This window comes from Trichophyton verrucosum (assembly GCF_000151505.1).
Source record: "Trichophyton verrucosum HKI 0517 chromosome Unknown contig00723_1.f1.exp, whole genome shotgun sequence".
NCBI lineage: Eukaryota > Fungi > Ascomycota > Eurotiomycetes > Onygenales > Arthrodermataceae > Trichophyton > Trichophyton verrucosum.
In genome coordinates, this window is record NW_003315264.1 from 5,388 (window position 1) to 24,739 (window position 19,352).

General features: G+C 49.3%; 10 protein-coding genes across 10 annotated transcripts in view; 6 read left to right on the forward strand and 4 right to left on the reverse strand.

Moving 5' to 3' along the window:
- Window positions 1-413, reverse strand: part of TRV_06516 (C6 transcription factor, putative) — a gene marked incomplete at both ends in the record, with an annotated part of 2,228 nt that extends 1,815 nt beyond the window's left edge. Inside the window, 2 exons of the mRNA XM_003019390.1 lie at window positions 44-280; window positions 372-413. Coding sequence (XP_003019436.1) covers window positions 44-280; window positions 372-413 — 279 coding nt within the window. The remainder of the gene's footprint in view (window positions 1-43; window positions 281-371) is intronic.
- A 570-nt stretch (window positions 414-983) lies between these two features.
- TRV_06517 (uncharacterized protein) lies at window positions 984-1,223 on the forward strand (the record flags this gene model as incomplete). The annotated part of the gene is made up of 1 exon (XM_003019391.1): window positions 984-1,223. The coding sequence occupies one exon, from the start codon at window positions 984-986 to the stop codon at window positions 1,221-1,223; it is 240 nt and encodes a 79-aa protein (XP_003019437.1).
- Window positions 1,224-2,536: 1,313 nt separating this feature from the next.
- TRV_06518 (uncharacterized protein) lies at window positions 2,537-3,070 on the forward strand (the record flags this gene model as incomplete). Its single annotated transcript, XM_003019392.1, has 1 exon — window positions 2,537-3,070. The coding sequence occupies one exon, from the start codon at window positions 2,537-2,539 to the stop codon at window positions 3,068-3,070; it is 534 nt and encodes a 177-aa protein (XP_003019438.1).
- A 56-nt stretch (window positions 3,071-3,126) lies between these two features.
- Window positions 3,127-4,742, reverse strand: TRV_06519 (uncharacterized protein; the record flags this gene model as incomplete). Its single annotated transcript, XM_003019393.1, has 2 exons — window positions 3,127-4,239; window positions 4,305-4,742. 2 exons carry the CDS (start codon window positions 4,740-4,742, stop codon window positions 3,127-3,129), a joined length of 1,551 nt encoding a protein of 516 aa, XP_003019439.1.
- Window positions 4,743-4,936: 194 nt separating this feature from the next.
- On the forward strand, window positions 4,937-6,151 carry TRV_06520 (uncharacterized protein; the record flags this gene model as incomplete). Its single annotated transcript, XM_003019394.1, has 2 exons — window positions 4,937-5,419; window positions 5,468-6,151. The coding sequence occupies 2 exons, from the start codon at window positions 4,937-4,939 to the stop codon at window positions 6,149-6,151; spliced, it is 1,167 nt and encodes a 388-aa protein (XP_003019440.1).
- Window positions 6,152-8,095: 1,944 nt separating this feature from the next.
- Window positions 8,096-9,259, reverse strand: TRV_06521 (uncharacterized protein; the record flags this gene model as incomplete). The annotated part of the gene is made up of 3 exons (XM_003019395.1): window positions 8,096-8,220; window positions 8,397-9,073; window positions 9,105-9,259. The coding sequence occupies 3 exons, from the start codon at window positions 9,257-9,259 to the stop codon at window positions 8,096-8,098; spliced, it is 957 nt and encodes a 318-aa protein (XP_003019441.1).
- A 390-nt stretch (window positions 9,260-9,649) lies between these two features.
- TRV_06522 (proline permease, putative) lies at window positions 9,650-11,920 on the forward strand (the record flags this gene model as incomplete). The annotated part of the gene is made up of 6 exons (XM_003019396.1): window positions 9,650-9,687; window positions 9,773-10,162; window positions 10,219-10,366; window positions 10,423-10,567; window positions 10,641-11,355; window positions 11,413-11,920. 6 exons carry the CDS (start codon window positions 9,650-9,652, stop codon window positions 11,918-11,920), a joined length of 1,944 nt encoding a protein of 647 aa, XP_003019442.1.
- A 1,398-nt stretch (window positions 11,921-13,318) lies between these two features.
- TRV_06523 (uncharacterized protein) lies at window positions 13,319-14,668 on the reverse strand (the record flags this gene model as incomplete). Its single annotated transcript, XM_003019397.1, has 1 exon — window positions 13,319-14,668. One exon carries the CDS (start codon window positions 14,666-14,668, stop codon window positions 13,319-13,321), a length of 1,350 nt encoding a protein of 449 aa, XP_003019443.1.
- A 999-nt stretch (window positions 14,669-15,667) lies between these two features.
- TRV_06524 (uncharacterized protein) lies at window positions 15,668-16,653 on the forward strand (the record flags this gene model as incomplete). The annotated part of the gene is made up of 2 exons (XM_003019398.1): window positions 15,668-15,733; window positions 15,856-16,653. The coding sequence occupies 2 exons, from the start codon at window positions 15,668-15,670 to the stop codon at window positions 16,651-16,653; spliced, it is 864 nt and encodes a 287-aa protein (XP_003019444.1).
- A 1,176-nt stretch (window positions 16,654-17,829) lies between these two features.
- Window positions 17,830-18,772, forward strand: TRV_06525 (uncharacterized protein; the record flags this gene model as incomplete). Its single annotated transcript, XM_003019399.1, has 3 exons — window positions 17,830-17,992; window positions 18,099-18,267; window positions 18,457-18,772. The coding sequence occupies 3 exons, from the start codon at window positions 17,830-17,832 to the stop codon at window positions 18,770-18,772; spliced, it is 648 nt and encodes a 215-aa protein (XP_003019445.1).
- Window positions 18,773-19,352: the final 580 nt, after the last annotated feature.

Consider the following 19,352-nt stretch of genomic DNA (forward strand, 5'->3'; position numbering starts at 1 on the left):
CCAAAAAAAAAAAAAAAATAGAAGAAGACAAGTAAGTACTTACGGTCATATTATCGTCATCCTCATCGGCTACATCATGGCCAAGTTTGCTGCCGTCCACTCCGATAACTGCGGAATCGAAGCCGATTCCCTCTGCCTCGATGTGGGAATCGGGGAGAACCTTCTCCTTAGCCGACGTCTGGAAGGCCGGGGGGGCTGATGCACTGGAGCTCAATGCATCCTCTGTCTTTGATACCCCTTCCACAGGGATGCCAAGCCTCTCCTCTATCCTTTTCACTCGCTGTTCAAGGCTCCTACAAGGGCGGGTGAGCACAGATCAGACATAGCGTTTTAAGGTTTGATAGCTGCTAGCGTAAAAGCAACGAGTGCACCAGCACTCCAGCTTTAGCAACATCTCCGACAGAGGGCACCATCTTACGTTATTTGAGCGGCCTGTCCGTCCACAGTGGACAAGGGACCGTCGTGTTTTGTCTCAACTTTCCGGACTAAAAGTAACGTTACTTCATTAGCTAGTCTATCTTCCTTGCAACATCGACTGTCATCCTCATTTATTCAGGGCTGCACAGCACAGCACTAGAAGCCACAATATGCAACTCGGAAACTCCGCAGCGTCGAGCCCGGAGCCATGAACCACTCACTATACGAAGGGACGCATTCTATGTTTCGCTGGCGGCAGTTTGCGCAGGGAAACTCTCTTGTGCACTTGAGCTTTTTGCTTCGACAGAATCGACACGAGACAGGCTCCTGTCGTCTCCAGACCTTCGGACTGTCCGACGTGGTATCTAGCGCGCGCTTCATGGCTGTCGTATTGACATTAGACCAAAAGCGGGGATTTGAGACCTAAACCCGGAGCATAGCCACTGCAAATTATCTCGATAAAAGGTTCTGCATGAATTCGCATTGTCCTGGGCGTATTTTCAACTTCTTTTTGTTGTTTTGAGGCAAGTGGCTTCGAAAGGGGACCCTCGGAAATTCCGCGGAAGATGCGGGTTTTCCGACGCCACTCCGGCTCAGCTAGCGCATCGATAACATCCATTGGGCAAATGGAGGCTGAAACAGTTGGCCGGCTCAGTTTTGACGAGATATCCAACGGCGGGCTGCTGAGTGCGGAGCCCGGCCATGGGCTGTTTGGTGTTGTCTCGGGTTCCGGCGAAGGAGAGAGCCAGCTGCCAGCTCGTCGTCAGGCCGACATTGCTGGAAAAGTTGGCCTTCCATGGGGATAGTTTACAATATGCGAAATTGCCAGGGCCCATGCATCGTTATGATGCCCCTCCTGATGTCCGTAGCTGGCTTGTCTTCATGTCCACTTGCTACGGAGAAAGAGAGAACCCGGGGCCATATATCAAGGCTATGAAGACAAGCATCCGCTTTCGTGCTGCTGCATGATTATTACTATTTTCTTTTTTTTTTTTCCCGGCTTGGGTCTGGTTGTCTCTTTCTACAGCTTACGGAATGGGTTACTCCATATATTGTCCGGCAAGAACCTTGAGGTACCTATTACCCAATACCCATCCATACAACAAGCTACATTGGTCGTATGCTCTCTGTTATGGATAGACAGTTACAGCAAAGCCAATTTTTCCCGCATCATTTGCTGCTGTATGACAGTGGCAATGGCACCTGGTGGGCTGGAAATCTAGTCACTGCAGCTACATGTGGTTTTGCTTTCCCTCTCCTTTATTTTCCTATGTTAAGTTACACACGCTAACCGAACGGTTAAAATATGCTATTATTAGCATATAGGGAGAGCTTGTGCTACACGGCTTGTCAACTCTGTCTACACACGACACAGCAATGAGAGCCAGTTTAAGTCTATACACATTCTGTAGGGTTTGTTGAAAACTACGCTGCGTTACACAGGATGAAGCTTGTTGCCGGTTCTGGAATTACCTTTCGGAGCCTTACGGGGCCATCTAACTAATAGTGAGAGAACTTCTGACCAGCATAGCCATCACTGAGCAACTCAGTTTGACGGCTCGTTGCTGGTTCCTAGTTGGTCGTAGTATATCTGACCCTAGAACGTTGCAAAACACCCCTAGCTCTTCAAGTGCGTTCAATATATGAACTATGAACAGGTTTCTTTAAAAATATTGTAATTAATTGGCAGAAATCCACAGTTCGAAGACCTTGGTTCATACCATCACTGGAGCCCTTATCCCCGGCACGTCAGTATCAGCCTTGTAATCAGGTGGTCAACCGACTAGGTAACAAGCTGACTACCGATGATTTCCAATTCACGGTTGTACAGCCAAGCACAAAAATGCATCTAATATCGCTTCAGGTGTGCCCAGTGCTAGTGCATGCAAACCCCGCCATCAAAGACTTAGTACCCTGTCAACTCCGCGCTCTTGCTGAAAGAGAAGAAAGATGAGTATAACATATCTGTCCCCATCCTATCCAACTACAGAAATTCCGTTTTGGCAAATATCGCTATCAGACTATCTTAGTATTTGAGAATTCAGTATTACTATCCGCACAATATACTCAAACTAGATTGACTAGATAACTTCGAGCCACTATTATCTATATAAATAAAATGGAGGGCGAAGACACCAATACCAGCCAAGGTGACAAAGCTCCAGTGCTACTATCCAACCTCAGCCTCCTCTCCTCATCTGCGAAGGCTGCCAAAAAATATCGAGAAGAAAGCAGTGATAGACGAACAGCTCTTGATGAAGTAACGCCGGTCGGGAGATTAGATGGGCAAGATAGCAGAGCAAGCCGGTCAGGGGAGGGAATCGGATCGAGCTACGATGGAGTGGTAGAGACCGCCATCCCTATAAGACCCGAGGATGCGTTTCAGCTGTCGTCATCAGCGAAAGCAGCCAAAACCTCCAGAGAGGGGAATATTAGTAGACGAGAGGCGCTTGGCCGCCTAGAGGGTCGTCACCAGGGAGAAGGGACCGATTTAGGAGCCAGTACAGGTCGTTCAAGTTACGATGCAACTGCCCACACTGCCATCACTATAAAACCGACAGATGCTTTCCAACTGTCGTCATCAGCGAAGGCAGCGAAGAAATCACGACAGGAACAGGCGGAACGACGCAGGGACCAGGAAGTGGATGAGTAGTCGAGAAATCTTTTTCTAACTTGTTGCTGCAAATGAGAGTGGTGTATAGTGGAGAATTATATGCAAGGCAACTGTGGCATGTCGAATTCAGTGCGAAGTTGTCTATCATAATCAGCTCTCTGTTGCAACTTATGAGCAATAAACGCGTGTGCATCTGTGGTGAAATATGGATAAGAAATTCTGTAAAAATTTGGATCTGTAGCATGACTTCGCTCAAACTGTGGCTGTATACGGTCGTAGAAGATGGAAAATATTCCAGTCGGACTCTGGAGTGCCAAAGAATACCAGAAAGTCCCGTTACTCCAGCCCTGATGCATGGTTTTAGAGATACTGTCGGACCCACCGCACATCCGTTGTTCCTCTTCTTGTAGGACGGACATGAACTCCAGTCGCTGTGTATTATAAGCATCGTCATTGATTTCATCGACAGCTTGACTGGTAAGCCATTCAGGCGGATGTAACATTTCAATGGGTTTTGCACAGGCCCACTCTAGATCAATTACATACTTGATATTCCAGTCCTTATCGACTAGGATATTGCTTCTGTGAAGGTCATTGAGCATATAAACGAACGGGCCATGGGATAGCTCAGGCCTGAATAAGCGAGGGGCTACGACCCTGAACATTGTTAGAGCAGACATTTGGTCGATGCAATCTTGTCGATCGATGGCTCCGTTGGGCTGGTGTCGAAGGCGGTTGTCGTGCAGTGAGATTGCACTGGCCAGATAAGAATCAGCTGAGGAAAATGTGACTTCTCGAGGCATATTAAGTGGAATGTTGCAGTTTTCCATGTCAGCGACTTCGAGGGTGAATGGTCGGTTGGATAGCTGGATATAGCCGTGGTCGTCTATTATGAACGAACCAATTCGGGGCAGTGGAATACGGGCGATGTCAAGGAGTATCCTTGATAAGCCTCGATAAAGGTTAGATCGAAGCCTGGCGTCACTGCGGCGGTCCTCCCATGTGCGGGAGAGCATGGTACCCTCAGCCTCCTCGATGTAGTCGATCAGTATATATCCGGCTCCTACTGCGTAAGCAAGAGACTGAGTGCCGGTTCTCCCACGGGGGACGTATGTAGAAGGAAGCGGGTAGGCAAGCAACCCCAAAGCAAAACGGCGGATATGTTCTATATATCGACGTATAATTGGTAGGTTCTCGATAGCGGTGAACTATAGAAGGGTACAACAACGATTAGAACCGACAGCGAATAGCAGTATTAGAAATAAGGACATACAGTTTGACCCGTTGACAGTGCAAAGCCATGCAGCTTTGGAATTGGCACAGAGGGACAGTTCTCCTGCAGCCAGGCATATGTCCCGGCCTCACACCGGATCTTCTCGTCCGCATTGCCTCGTCTGAAAAGTTCGCCAACGCGATGGGGGAGAGGGAACCGGATGAGTGCCCGCCTACTACCGGCAACGATGATGGGAATGCAGACATTAAAGCTTCCCCAGTGCCAATCGTTGAAGTCGGAGGGCACGAAACATGCTTCTGGGGAGAGTCGAAGATGGTACGCAGCAGCTTGTTGTATGAGGCTCAAGTTGGTCTGTAGTCGGGTGAAGAAAGTGACGGATTGGGGGTAGAACGACAAGGCGTGGAGGATGTCAGTCTCTTTCTTTGATGCAGAAGAGAATGTGATCTCCCTGCGCATCAGACGGCGCTTCCTCGCCATCTCTCGCCATCTGTTTGTTAGATATCTTGAAAGTCGAGATCAAAAAGAATGAATAGATGGAAAGAAGCTCTAAGGGACGTACCTTGAGCTAGTTATGTAATGAAGATCACGTGATTGTGAGTGATAGACTAAGCTAGAGAATTGAGAGCTCCTGATTAGCTTATTTGGACAGATATACACGTGACGTGGGTATAATGGGTCCACTAGGGGATAACCTTAAAGTAACCTTATATAATCTTGAAGTCGATTTTACTTCTTGTTTACTACCCCTTGGATGCCTTAACGAGGACTTCTCACGACCTATTCCGAGGGAGCAAGATATATCTGGAATCACAATGGCATTCTACTACGCCAATGCCCTACACAAGCATAACTGGCTCGGTGGGGGCGCCGCCGCTTATGTCTATCACGTCAGCCCAACGATTGCAGTGAAGACCATCCGCCTCGACCTGAGCGATCGGGAAAAGGAGTCGTTAGAAGAGCACCAGTTGACCAAGGACATAGCGTTTTACAAGCTACTCAATGAGCGTCAAGACCGTTGCCCACATATAGTTGAATGCTTCCTGATACTCCCCGACCATCTATTTCTATCATTCTGCTCGAGCGGGGCAATAGGAAAGCGATACTATGAGCGTCAAGAGCGAGAAAACGACCACCTCTTCGGTCGACTGCTACGGGTGAAGGGATAGGAAGACCCGGCCCTGGTGGCCCGATGGGTGCAACAGCTTACCTCTGCTCTGGAGTACGTGGAAAAGATGGGCTACTGTCACAACGACCTGAGGCCAGGCAACTGTCTTCTGGATGCAAGGCTGAATTTGAAACTGACTGACTTTGGCTGTGCGACCACCATCGGCCAGTACCTGGAGTATACCGGAGCGCCGTGGGCGGCGAGGTTATCCGGTGGTCCGCTGCAGGGCACTTTTGGGCTCTGCTCTGCTAGGACGGAGCAGTTTGCTCTTGGGTCGATGGTGTATTTCCTGGTGTATGGTCACGAGCCGCATGAGGAGAAGAACCTTGAAAAACCAGAGCTTATTCGGCGATTCGATAAGATGGAACTGCCTGAGCTGGACAGTCATGAGGTCTTTGACGGGCTGATATGGGGGTGTTGGTATAATGTGTATCCTACCATGGCATTGGCGGCGTATGACTTTAAGCGAAAGACCAAGGACATTGTGTCAGTCGTAGGGCGTAAGGAGGACGAACCAGAAGCCATGACTATCAATGACCGGGCGAAGGAGACGAGAATTTGCGAGGGTCTGGTTCGCAAGGGGATACTGGGAGCAGAACTGGCGTTTCGCTTCCAGCCGTTGTGGTGGAGGTATCTACATGCCACGAGGAGCCGTTTCATCTCGCAGTGGCACTTCCTGATGGGCCTGCTGGGGAATATCCGGCGCTGGCTACCACTCTGACTGCTGAGACCTTGTAATTGTAATGTTTACCCCCTCTCCCTGTTCCAGAGTTGTTCATTTTTGTCCTTGATTGTTCTTTTGTTGAAACAAGCTAAAAGAGCCGCATATGACACGTGAGTGGTATCACGTGCAGTGGAAGGTCAACCTTTGGATCGCGAGAGGCGAAAAAAGGAGAAAAGGAAACAAACTGGAGATACGGAGGGGAGATAGAGAGATAGAGAAGAAAGGATAGTTGGTTGGTCGTCGGCCAGTCTAGTCCCAGGCTTGGATGGCGATGGCGACGACGATGGCAAAAACCGAAAAAAGAGCGTGTGGTCTTATTCCTTTTTCCCAGCCTGCACGCAAGCAAGCAAGCAAGCAAGCAAAAGACCCGACCCGAAGACGCTAACTAGTCAGCTAACAGATCATCTAATAGGTCATCTCGCAGGCCATCGAACCAGGCGACGAGGAAGGGAGCCAAAAAGAAAATCGTGGTGGCGACAAGAAGAAAAAGGCCCGTTACACTAAACAAGGCCGAACCAGAAAAGCGAATTATTGGGTTGAACTATACTTGTTGAGAAGAAGAAAAGGTATTATTGTATGTGATGCCACGACCTGCCATGCCATGCGATGCCATGCCATGCGACGCGATGGCCGATGCTAGAGACTGTTATTATTAGCAGCAATAGACTTCGATTTGCACGCCTTTTGACATCCCTTTTGAGGGGGAAGGAGTGTCGTTAGAACTAAGTGTGAGTGAGATGTTGGGGGGATGAGCGACGCGACGAGGACAAGGCCGGGAGGGTTGGGATGGAGCTGATGGACCCGGAGACTTGCTGCTGGAACCTGGAGACGGAGCTGGATGGGCGATGGAGACAGTCTGGGGGAGCGAGGAAGACGGAAGTTTTGTGGGGGATGCGAGATCGCATCTCAGCTCCATCTCAGCTCCATCGACAAGGACATGGACAATCTTGCACCCAAAATCAGCGACTCCAGGGTGTTCTATGCTTCCATCTCGTCGGCCTTCTTATATGTATCTGCTTCGACTTCTTCCTCTCTACGACACAACACTACTTCTGCCTCTCCGACCTTCTGCTGCCTCCCTGCGCATCCCCCGCGCCCGTCTCTCTCCTTCAGCAAAACTCCACCGGATACGAAGGCCTTACCTAATAGTGTGACATGTGACTTTCCGACGTATCAAAAGTGTTATTAAATAAATTACGCCGTGACTGTGATATTGCATTATGACGGCCATTAAGAGTCTTACTTGGAAGACGGCTAGCAGCTCCACCTGGTGATAGCAACAAGGTTCGATGGAAGAAGCGAAGAAGGCGAAGAGAAGACGACAGTCGACTAGTGAGCGAGCCTCGCTACCCAGGCTATGCATCGAAGGGACAGCAGGAGGAGCGAACAGTTACGTAAAAGGCCTTCTAGAAGCAAGCCAGACAGCAAGCCAAGATCGGAGAGAACGAACTTACGGGAGAAAATAGCACCGCCTGTTAAGCATAATACAGGGCATGGTTGGCGAGGTTGAGTCGAGATGGGGGTGGTAAGGGTAAGGGTTGAGAGTAAGGGTAAGGGGCCCGGGGGATCCATGTTACAGGATGATAAGACTAGCAGAGGTAACCCCAGACTGACCACAGAAGCCAACGGGCCAAACCAGACAAACCAGACAGACAGACAGACAGACAAACACACGCAAAAGAGGCACTCCCACTGGTGATGGCAACGGGTATCTCCGTTGATACAGTGGGATAGTGGGATTATGCTTCTACTTAGCCACATCACTAGCCTGAAGAGCGTCAGCTAGCAGATAACTAGCCGGAGGTTTAGCTCTCGCCAGCAAGCACAGTAGCTCGATAGGCTAAAGGCTATCCGGCCTATTGTCGCCCAAGCAGCCAGCGGGGACACGAAGCAAAGGGGGGAAACAAATCGCTCATTTTGAACCCCGGACGAGCTAGCTAACTAGCGGGCGAGTTCGTGAAAGCTGCGGATTTCCAGAATATTCCCTGTTCGGGCAACTTGCGCCGGCCATGGAGGATGCAAGTGATAGGACGACGGCCGAGGATGGCCGGGGTGCGGCGTCACGACTGAGCATGTCAAGAGGGCCAGCGTAGAGGGTTACAGGCACTTTGACCCTTCCAGAAGGCGGTTTGATGCATGGATGCATGGATGGATGGATAGATGGATGCGCGGGAAGGCGTGGAGAGGAGAATCCCAAGCATGGCGAGGCGCATCAACCTCGAGCCTCTACTTACTTACATACTTACAATACAGGACTCAGCATCCGTACTTTCAATGCTAGGCTGCTTGTTAGTTACCCGCTGATATCCATCTTCCCCGGCCAGCAAGCCCCAAGGACAAGGGGCGTCGGTAGGAGAAATGAACCTGGATATCCGCCTGGTCGGTTGGCTGTCTTGCTTTTTGGCCTTCCTCCCTAGCTGGAACTTTGAGGACGGGAGATTATGTGCATCCCCTGGCGGTCGTTTTCTTCTTTGGTTCAGGCGTGACAGAGTAAGGACTTGCTTCGAGCGACGGTTAGAGGACGGCGGGTATTCCAAGTGGTGGAGCAGCCCTGCCAGGGCGGAAGAGGCTCGCTTGACGACACCCTCTTTTTCTCGCTTCGACTGGCGGCGGAGGAGGTGGACTGACTGACTGACTGACGGGCGGTTGGTTGGTTGGTTGGACAAGTCGCGGGATGCCTGCTCGATGCTTGTCTGCTTGGTCTGTCTGTCTGCCTGTCCTGGGGTGTCTGGATGGGTGGAAAAAGGGCCCATCTCCATCCACCTACATATATATACATGACCTTGGCGCATCTTGGGTCGGTCCTTGGTCCTTGGGTCTTTGTCCTTGGGCTTCTTTCTGGCACGAAGCTGGTCAAGGTCAAGCTGCTGCCGGAGAGAATGCGGCGTAGCTGTTAGTCGGTGCAACCCGACCTCGATGCTACTGTCATCTCAACCCTATCACCACTAACTAGCTACCACCACTGGCCGCCGCCGACAGATCTTCGCCGTCGAACGCCCGCCCTGGTTGAACAAAGCTCGCCCTTCGATGGCTTTGCGGTGGCGTCAGCTTATTTTGTTCCCTCTCTTTTTCTTGCTTGTCCTGATTGCGCTGCCCATCCTTCATCTTGCTTCGTATATACGCCCGTCAGCTGTCTTCCGCCGCCGCTGGTTGGCCGGCTGCCCCCCTCTGGCCCTCCAGCAGGCGAAAAAGCAACGAAACCCCCCCCCCCCCCGGGCGAGTTTCCAGTACAGAGTTTGATGTATCTGTACGCTTGTTGCACTTGACTTTTGGTTCCCCACAAAGATGCCTGCAGTTTAAAATTGGATGGAAGCGTAACCACCCTCCCCTAGTCGGCTTGACTCTGGATCCCTGGTTCGTCGAACGCCGGTTGGTTGGTAGAGCCAGAAACAGATCCAGCCCAGAAGACGAAGAAACAGCAGCAGAAGAAGCAAAGAAGGGTCAAGTCCGGGGGTGGACCATACTACTAAGTAGGCATGGCTCGAGAGGCAGGCCATGAAGCAAGGAAGAAGCAAAGAGGAGGCCGATGTACAGTACTTTGACCTGGCACGCCGCCGCTCGAAGGCTGGTGATATAAATAAATATACATCCAGGAGGATATATATAAACACATATCAGTCTCACCTCGACGGTTGACTTTCTTTTCTCCTTCTTTTCTCTTCTTCTCTTCTTCTCTTCCCCTTGCGACAGGTCGTGTACTTCTTCTTCTTCTTCCTCCTCTTCTTCCCTTCTCCCTCGTCCCTTGTCTCTCCCTTTCTTCGTCCCTTTCTCTTGCGTCTCGGGGATATCTCGCGATACCACCCTCCCCCGTCCGTCTCCTCCCCTCCCGTCCCGTCGCAATCCAATCCATAGAGAAAGAAAGACCATGGACGAGAAGACAGATATGGCTCCGGCCTATGACAACGGCCCGCACAAGGCCGTCGACGTCAAGAACGCTGCCTACGGAGAGGCCGCTGACCTCTACGGCGATGCTGAGGCCGCCGAGCGATACGGCTATGTCGCCAGAGGGTATGCCATGACTTGAGTCCTTGCAAAGGAGAACCAATGCTAACTGACGGCGACAGGCTGAAATCCCGACACATCCAGTTCATCGCTCTCGGTGGAACTATCGGTACTGGTCTCTTCCTGGGTATCGGACGAGCGCTCACCCAGGGTGGCCCGCTCTCGCTGTTGATCGGCTACACCTTTGTCGGTCTCGCGATCTTCGCCATGGTAAGCCTGACTCGTTCAATTCGTCTGTAGAATGGCAGATTCTAAACGGTTTGTAGATGATGTCTCTCGGCGAGATGGCTACCTGGCTGCCGCTGCCCGGTGCCATCCCCCAGTTCTGCGCCAGATACGTTGACGCCTCTGTCGGTTTCGCCGTCGGATGGAATGTAAGTCTCTCTCCTGCCTCTCTCATTACTCTCAATGGTAAATAATGGAGTCGCTAATGGAGAGCAGCTGTGGTATCAATGCTCCATCACACTCTGTGTCGAGATCTCAGCCGCCGCTGTCATCATCCAGTACTGGCCCGGCGCGCAGGACGTCAACGTCGCTGCATGGATCGGCCTGGTCATCGCCATCATCGTCTTCCTCAACGTCTGGGCCGTCTCGGTCTACGGCGAGGCTGAGTTCATCTTCGCCAGTATCAAGATCATTACCATCGTCGGCCTGCTGCTGCTCGCCCTCATCATCGACCTCGGCGGCAGCCCTACCGGTGACCGCATCGGCTTCAGGTACTGGAAGAACCCCGGAGCCATGAACCAGTACTTCGGCACGGGCGACAAGGGACGCTTCCTGGGCTTCTTCTCGACGCTCGTCAACGCTGCCTTTTCGTTCGGTGGTGTCGAGGCCGTCGCCTGCGCTGCCGGTGAGGCAGAGAACCCGCGCAAGAATATCCCCAAGGCCGTCAAGCGAGTCTTCTGGCGTATCCTCTTCTTCTACGTCCTCGGTGCGCTCTTCCTGGGCATGCTGGTGCCGTACAACGACAAGAACCTGCTCACGGCGCAGAAGAACAACGAGCCCGGTGCGGCTGCCTCCCCCTGGGTCATTGCCATCCGCCGTGCCTCCATCCCCGTCCTGCCATCCATCATCAACGCCGTCATCCTCACCTCGGCCACTTCGTCTGGAAACGCCTTCTTGTATACCGGCAGCAGATATCTCTATGGTCTCGCCCAGAACCGCCAGGCGCCTCGCTTCCTCCTCCACTGCACCAAGCAGTAAGTCTCATATCTCTTCCTCGTGCGTGTTCTGTATTCAACTGACAGTACCTCCAGGGGCGTGCCAATCTATGCCGTCGGCGTCACTGCGTCCATCTCCCTCCTGACCTTCATGGCTGCCACCACCGGCTCGGCCCAGGTCTTCATCTGGTTCCAGAACCTGACCACCGTCGCCTCGCTCTTCAACTGGGTCAGCGTGCTGGTCGCCTACATCCGCTTCCACGCCGCGCTCAAGGCCCAGGGCGTCGAACGCAACACCCTCCTCCTCAAGTCCCCCTTCCAGCCCTACCTCGCATGGGTCGCCCTCATCTTCTTCTCGATCATCATCTTCTTCAACGGCTTCGACACCTTCAAGCCCTTCCGCTTCCAGTCCTTCTTCACCGCCTACATCGGCATCGCCCTCTACTTCGCCCTCCTCATCTTCTGGAAGGTCTTCAAGCGCACCCGCTGGATCCCTTCCGCCGAAGCCGACATCTTCACCGGAAAGGCCGCCATGGACGCCGTCGAGTGGCCAGAGCAGATCCCCCGAAACATCTTCGAGAAGATATGGTTCTGGATTGCATAGTCTCTTCTCCTTTCTCTCTTTCTTCTTCTTCTTTTTTTTTTTCTTCAGACGGACCCTAGATTGTGTCCTTTGCGTCTTTGTATTTGATACCTCTTCCCTTCCATCCCCGCTTCTCATGCATCTGATCTGATCCCTGTGAAGCTTCGAGTTAGCATGCTTCAATATACCCCCTTCTCACTCCTACCTATCTTCCTACCTACCCTCACGATATACATCATGTACACTCACGCAAGCAATCATAAGAATATCCGACACGCATAATGAAGTCAAAACATGAACAGTCCACTCTTCGTCCCACGCAGTAGAATCCGTCAAGCGAAAGGAGAAAAAAAAAGGAAACGTAAAAGCAAGCGAGCAAACATAGGAAAAGCCCGCAGTCTTATATATACACAATTACTCCCGGGCGAGAAATCTCGCATCCAACGCCTTTATGAGTAATTCTACGCACAAAAAAAAAGGCAGCCTGTCCTGCTTGCTCCGCCGTGGAACCATCGCACGCCCTTCATGCCTTGCTATCCGGCGGCCTCTCGCCTTTCTCACTTCGTACTCCGTATCGTCTCCATCGAAGGCCACCGAAAAGTCGACCACTTGATCCGCTTCGTCTCCACCCGCGGCCAATAGCATGCCCGGCATCCCAAACCTCAGCCGAAACAGCATTATAAATACATTTAACTAACTAATCGCGCGCGCCGTAGTGCTTAACTCCGTTGGATGCTCCTGTCTGGCTTCCATTATTCATCCGTCTATGCGAGGCTCACTCAACCTATCTCCGGCCGACACTGTTCGTCCTCCAGCTGTTTAGCTACGGGTGGAGCGATAACTACACCAGGAGATTCTGAATAACATAGCTAACATAAACACCAGTAGGTAGCTAATGGATACCCATTGAAGAGAGGAGAAGGCCTCAGGAGATACACAGAAAGCAGCAGAAGACCAACTTTTGACCCTTCATCTGCCGTCTTCACTCGGCAAAGATAACAAGAGACAGCCTCTTCGTTTCATCCTCCAGCTCTCTCATCGTCGCAAATTCCACATTCCAGCCCGAGTCGATGATCCGGTCCAGGGAGCAGCCATCTTATATACTAGCCGGTAACTCCGCTGGGGTAACAGCCGGTATGGTACTAACCTTTGGCAGCTGCTTGAACACATTCATTTCAAGATAGTTGGACTTACTTCATGTTGCTGGTTGAAGAAGGCTATTATGTTGTCTATAAAATAAAGCTAGTAATGCACGAAACATCTGATAATTCAAATGGCATTGGATAAAAGCTACTTTGTTGATTTATTGATTTAACTAAATACATTTATCTATATACTTCATAAAATGATGTAATAACATGAGACTGCCAATGCAAGATTTGTTGTATGTCCTTGATGATGGTAGTCGGACCCGACGCATTATGGGCGTGTGACCCTGGGTGTAAAAAGTGGAGTAACCCTGACATAATTTATCATCTCTTGCAAAACCAATTTCATATCGGGTCCGCTGTATTTCACACCCACCACTATGGGGCCATGACGGGGGCGCTTATAACAGTATAAAAGCTCAGTTCCATATTTTCTGGGGGCCGGCTGGTCCACGATAATATCGGTGAATGAAGTTAACTCCACACATGCACTGCCAGGTACCTCGGGGATGTTATAAAAATCAACACTATACCTGTAGTCACCAGGAGGCTGCCTTAGCATGAAGACTTTGAAATTGGTCAGGACGGGGAAATTATCCCTGAGCTCCGCAAGGACCGCCGACCATCCAGGTGTCTCCAAATAACTAGACTGAAGACAAAGAGTCCGCAAGGTTGAACGATATTGTCGAAGAAATTGAATGCAAGGTTCCGGTGCCGGCCAACCTGCATTCTGCAGGATAATTTTTTCCAGAGGAGCACATCGATCAATAGAATCCCAAACCCGATTATCAAGACCTTGTTCTGATCCTGAATATGACACGAACTTCAAACTCTTTAAACTGGTGGCAGCTTGGATTATTTCACCTAACCAGTCCAGATTGACAGCTTGTTTATCGCATTCGAGCGAGAGGCTTTGAATATGGGACATCGAGGAAAGGAACCCTGGTTTCTCAAGATCCTCAATGCCCATATAGCTGTCATCCATCACAGGGCTCAACCTGTAGACAATGGCAAGGGAATTAAGTGGTAGGCCAGTCTCGGCAATGATATAGGTGAGAATTCTAATGGCTTCACAGGGTTCTATTCGGTCTTCGGTCGAGTATTGCTCGGTGTAATTGGTGAGTTCAAGTGACTGAAGGCTTACGAGAGATAATAAAATATCGCGTATCCTTTGAACTGCAGGCTGAGGGATCGCAAGATAGCCTTCGAGGTCTCGTTCCCATGAGATGCCACCGCCCAGAACCCCTGAACTACGATCAGTTGACATCCGAAGTGACTGGATACGACGATTGAATCGTGAGTCTTGAGATATAGCCTCGAGCTTACTCAGGCTTTTTTCCGAAAAACCCAACTTCATTTCGGTAAGGAGTGCAGCAAAGTAGAGCTGTGTCTGCTCATAGCAGGTATTGCACGTAAGCCGAAGGGAAAGCAGATCCTCAGGTTCCAGAAACGAAACAATATTTTCAAGCAGTTCTGCTGGTAGAGTTGAAAAGCCACTATACTGACAGCTTTCAGCCGGTCCCTTTTTAGTGGGCTCATCTTCTGGTCGCGGGTGATATGATGACCGAAGGGTAAGGGACCTGAATTTCCGGATCAGCCTTTTAAATTTGGTCAACTCCATGTCCTTCCAAAAGGGCGGGGTAACTGGGCAGCAGTAGCTATAAGAAAGGAGTTGGTTATGTTTGGAAGAGAGAATATTTGAGTATGAACAGCAGATTTTGGTCGTTTCTGCGCTTTATCACTGAAAAGCGGCCAGCAAGGCTGCAACAGCCGCCGCGTGGCTAGAGCCGGGATATGCCTGCCAACACGGGGAGTAAAGAGCTCATGCTTTGTTAAACAGCAGTTGTAGGATGACCTCGCCACTATGTAGACTCTCCATCCTTACGCTCGCTATCCAATGGTATGTGGTACTTAGTGTTGGGCGTTGGACATTTGATGTTGGATGTTGGAGGCTGGAAGCTGGATTACGTCATCCATCCTCCAACGGTCCCCATGTGGGTCGGCCCGAAAGTGTAACCCAACTCTTAACAGGTAACTAACTAGTTAATTAACTGATCTTGAAGTCTGATTGGCTAACCAATTTAATAACTCATACCTCCTAACTAACCAGTTACTGGCTCTCTAAGCAATGTCTATATAATCAGCATGCAGAAAGGAATGCTACATGGTTATTAATGGTGTAGTTACAGTCATGCTGTAAAGTCCTTAATAATTTTAGCCATTAGCAACAGCTTCACTGGCTATCAATATACTACTATAACTAACTGCTAAGCGGCAGGGAGTTCCAATTATCCTCAGGAGTCTACTTTGTAATGCAGATTTATCATACTGCACGTAGGAGAAATCAATGTGTCATCACCCGACATCTTTTTATTTTTTATATCCTGCATTGCATTTCATCCATACTTGGAAATTAATACATCATGTAACAGACTATGATGTCCAGGTAGTCCAGGTACCTACAATATATAAAGAGATTGCAATGATGGACAAAAATCATTAGAAACCCAAGCACTCATAGCCATCCTCTTCTCCCATATTGTCCTTCATATATGAGGTCCTTGCAACTATACGTTATCAGAGACCCTTAAGTACAAATGGCAAACCAAACAGCGTTACGATGGTTCGTGCTCTTAACCGGGCTTTTCCTTTTGATATGTCAGGTGATAGCCACGCCAGTGGAGAGGTATGTTGTCTTCTTAGCTCCATACGGGATACTGAATTAAATACATAATCTCATGTTGTTTTTATAGTAATGGCATTGGTACCTTAGGACATCTGGAGATCCGAGGTAACAGTCATTCCAAGGGCAAATCGACCAACAAGAACGGAGGAAATAAGGGGAAACAAAACTCTCCACCCCCGACACGCCCTACTCCCACTTCCACATCACGACCTACCCTGAGCAAAACAACGAGCACTAGCCCACCAACATCAACGTCGACATCTGCCCTTGTGCGGCTCTGGAGCTCGATTCCAGATGCTGATACAGTCAGGATAAACAGCGTCATGGGTAGAAAAACTGACCCCGGTGTGACGGCAAGGCTTCGGGCAACTTCATTATATGGTTGCACAGCCATAGTCGATGTCGATGAATTAGGAATGGTTCTCGGCCATATTGCTCAAGAAGGCAAAGGAAACAACATATACACCTTGGAATCGATACCACAGGTCGGGGAGTATCTTACGACGTTTGTAGAGCACGGGGGCTTAGTGTTTGACTTTGGCAGAGAGACTCACGCAATAATCTACTATTCCAGAGGAAAGGCTTCCTTTACAGGAGGCAGAATCGACATTGGGCTTAACTGCATCAAAAACTATCTTGTCACCCTAGGCGTCCAGGAAGCAAATGTGCATTTCTCGCAGTATACATCAGGCGGCCCTACCGTCGGTCCTCGCAGCAAACTTGTGGTGGAAAGTGTCTATAACAATAACGCAAGGAGAACAAACGTATATATTGCGAAGGAAGACCCTATTTGGCAAAGAGACTTTACCAAGCCACTCAGGCCAGCGCGATTCAACTTTCAGCCGGGACCGCCACTTCCTCGGCTCTCGCATAATGATCAGGTGGCCTTTGAAAGGCACTGTGATTTCGCAGCCGGTTAAGTTGTGCCGAGGGTATTTTGACCAGTTGGTTGGCGAGTTGAGCAGGAGGATGGTTACCTATTAACTATCTAAGTAGTCAACTTGCTTCCCCCATGCCCGTTAACTATTTGTATGGCTCCTCAAGCAGCCTATAGATGCCACGATACAGCCAGTGTTTAGTTTGATTCTTCTTTTGCGGTGGTTGAGAATTGGTCTTAAATCGTTTTTCTCTAAGTCAGTTAGTTATTCAATGGCAGTGATGCTCGACGTTGGATGTTGGTCAATAATGGATTATCTTACAATATCCTCCTTACCTCCTCTTCCTAACCACATTTTCCATTTCTATTCTATAATATTGATTTATTCCGTCCCAAAACATCACATCCCGCGCGAAAGTGACCGAGGAATCGAACTTTACAAAAACAAGGATGCTTGGGTAACTAACCATGATAAGCAGATTCAGCAAGATAATTCAACCACCCACTGTAATTCCTTGGAAGCGCACGCCAAGTAGTATCCGGGGAACATTGATTCTGGTGGTAGATTGCATGTTGAGCAGAAAAAATCCAAGTCCTATTTCTTCCTGCTAACACTCTTTCCACCACTGAATCCCCATGTTCGTGTTGAGAGCACAGATTTCAGCCGAAGTGTTCTATAAGGCAACCCTATTCCCGAAATTTTTGCAGGACATCCAAAGACACAGAAGGTTTCGGCATAAGTGCTGGCAAAAAGGGCTTGGGCCGGTCTTGTGCATTATTTGATTACCCACATGCTGATACAGCGGGGAAGGGCTTGCAAGTTTAAGTGATAACTCCTTTGCGCAGGGTTTCCCCAGAAGATATATCCTCACTCACAACAACAGTCCATCAAATCTTCGCTATAACTAGTTAACTAGTTATATTTGATACCCATAAGCGAATAGATATTAACTTTTGAAGAAAGTCGCTAAATAGAATGGAATTTAGAAAATAAATTAAATGATAAAAAAATCCGTAATCTGATGTCTGGCTTTGAGAATAAAAGGGGTTTGCCCAAGTTCCTTGAGTGTGGGAAGAGGTGCCTGATTTGTCAGCTGGCCGGGTTTTTAGCGCGCGTTTTTCGGTTATTGGCGAGACAGCGACCATATTAACTACGTCGTAGCCCTTCTACAAAATAGAGAGAAAAGAGATCGTATATTTGAAAGGATTCCATTGAGATATGAGCTCAACAAGGACCATCTCAGAAGCCAAGCTCGGTTTTCTTCGTGACCAAATTCGCGTGCTGTCGGCGCCGCTCAGCCCGTCCCCTGACTGGCGCGAATACGGTCCTGCCGCCGAGGACGACATCGGCGAGAAGGCCATCAGTGAGGCATTACAAAAATGTAAATAAGCTGCTGTTATATATACCCTCTCACTTGCTTGTCAGCTCGCGCTTTTTTGCCTTCCACACATGCCTGTGAGCCCTTTGTTGACAGGATACAAATGCAGTCAACACGCTTTTGAAACAGCATAACCGTGCCGTCTTCTCGACACAGGCAATACATCATGTCTCCCAGCAGATTGAGCGGCTTTACTGGAATTCTATCAGCCCGGAATTCGGCCAAGAAGGCTCCCGACAGCCTGACATTGACAAAGGAGCTGATCTGACGAATGCCAGGTAAGCTGAAGATTGGACGTTGTGAATATGTACGTGTGGGCTGATTCTCAGCAAAGGAATATATCCAAATTACCGGATGAGTGGCTTGAAGACGGGGTAGATGAGGAGGACAAATCTCGGTAAGAGGATCTACTTGACCCTCAATATACATATATGTCTGCAACGGATGGTGCTTACGCAGGTGAAAAGATATAAGTTTCTTCGAGAGAGACTTGTCAAACTTGACGCAGAACGAAAGAAGAGGGAGGATAAGCTACTCCAGTACAAGCACTTGAAGAGCTTGTTGGAACCGTTTGAAGATCCCTTGAATACCATCCAGCCTAATCTTGCTACAAGAGATGGCGAACTCGGGGCAGAGCTAGACCGTATGAGGATGTTGCTGGCCAAGGTCGCAAGCAAAGTTGGGACAATTCAGAACGACACTCAAAACTCCAAGAAAAAAGAAGAAGACGCAGCTATTATGGACACAGACGACAAGCTAGCCAGACTGCTTGATATGACTTGAGCTAATACTTGTTCTTTATGTCTGATTTCGTGGAGAAGGCGACAACCTTGAGAAGACAAACCTGACTCCAGGGCTAAAAGGCCTGGCAGTAGGTGGTGAAGTGGAACAGAAAACGTACCACACATACCCTCGCACCCATCTGAAAACAGCAATCGAGCCGCAGTTTACTATATAGATGGAAAATACCATCACCACTTCTACCTCCACGAAGTCAATCGGAGGGAATAAATTTCAAATACAGCAGAGAGAGCATGGTTTAATGGCTATAGCCTGAGTTCATGAATAGATCCAGCCATTGTATCAGGGGATGTTTCCTGTCCAGTCCTCTTTATAGCCGGGTATTGAAAGATCTATGTACAATAGAGTCAGCCAGATACATCTATGACTACCTAACATAAAGAGTTGCCTTTCTCCCATGCATCTACCTGATCTATCTTGTTGATTTGTGATTAAGATGACCGCTTAGTCGTTTGTTGCTTCACTATAAAAGAAGTAGAAAAGTGAGCTCCCACAAATAAACAACTTCCCACTTCAACAAACCAAAAATAACTGCAACATCTACAATCACCTACTCCAGAAG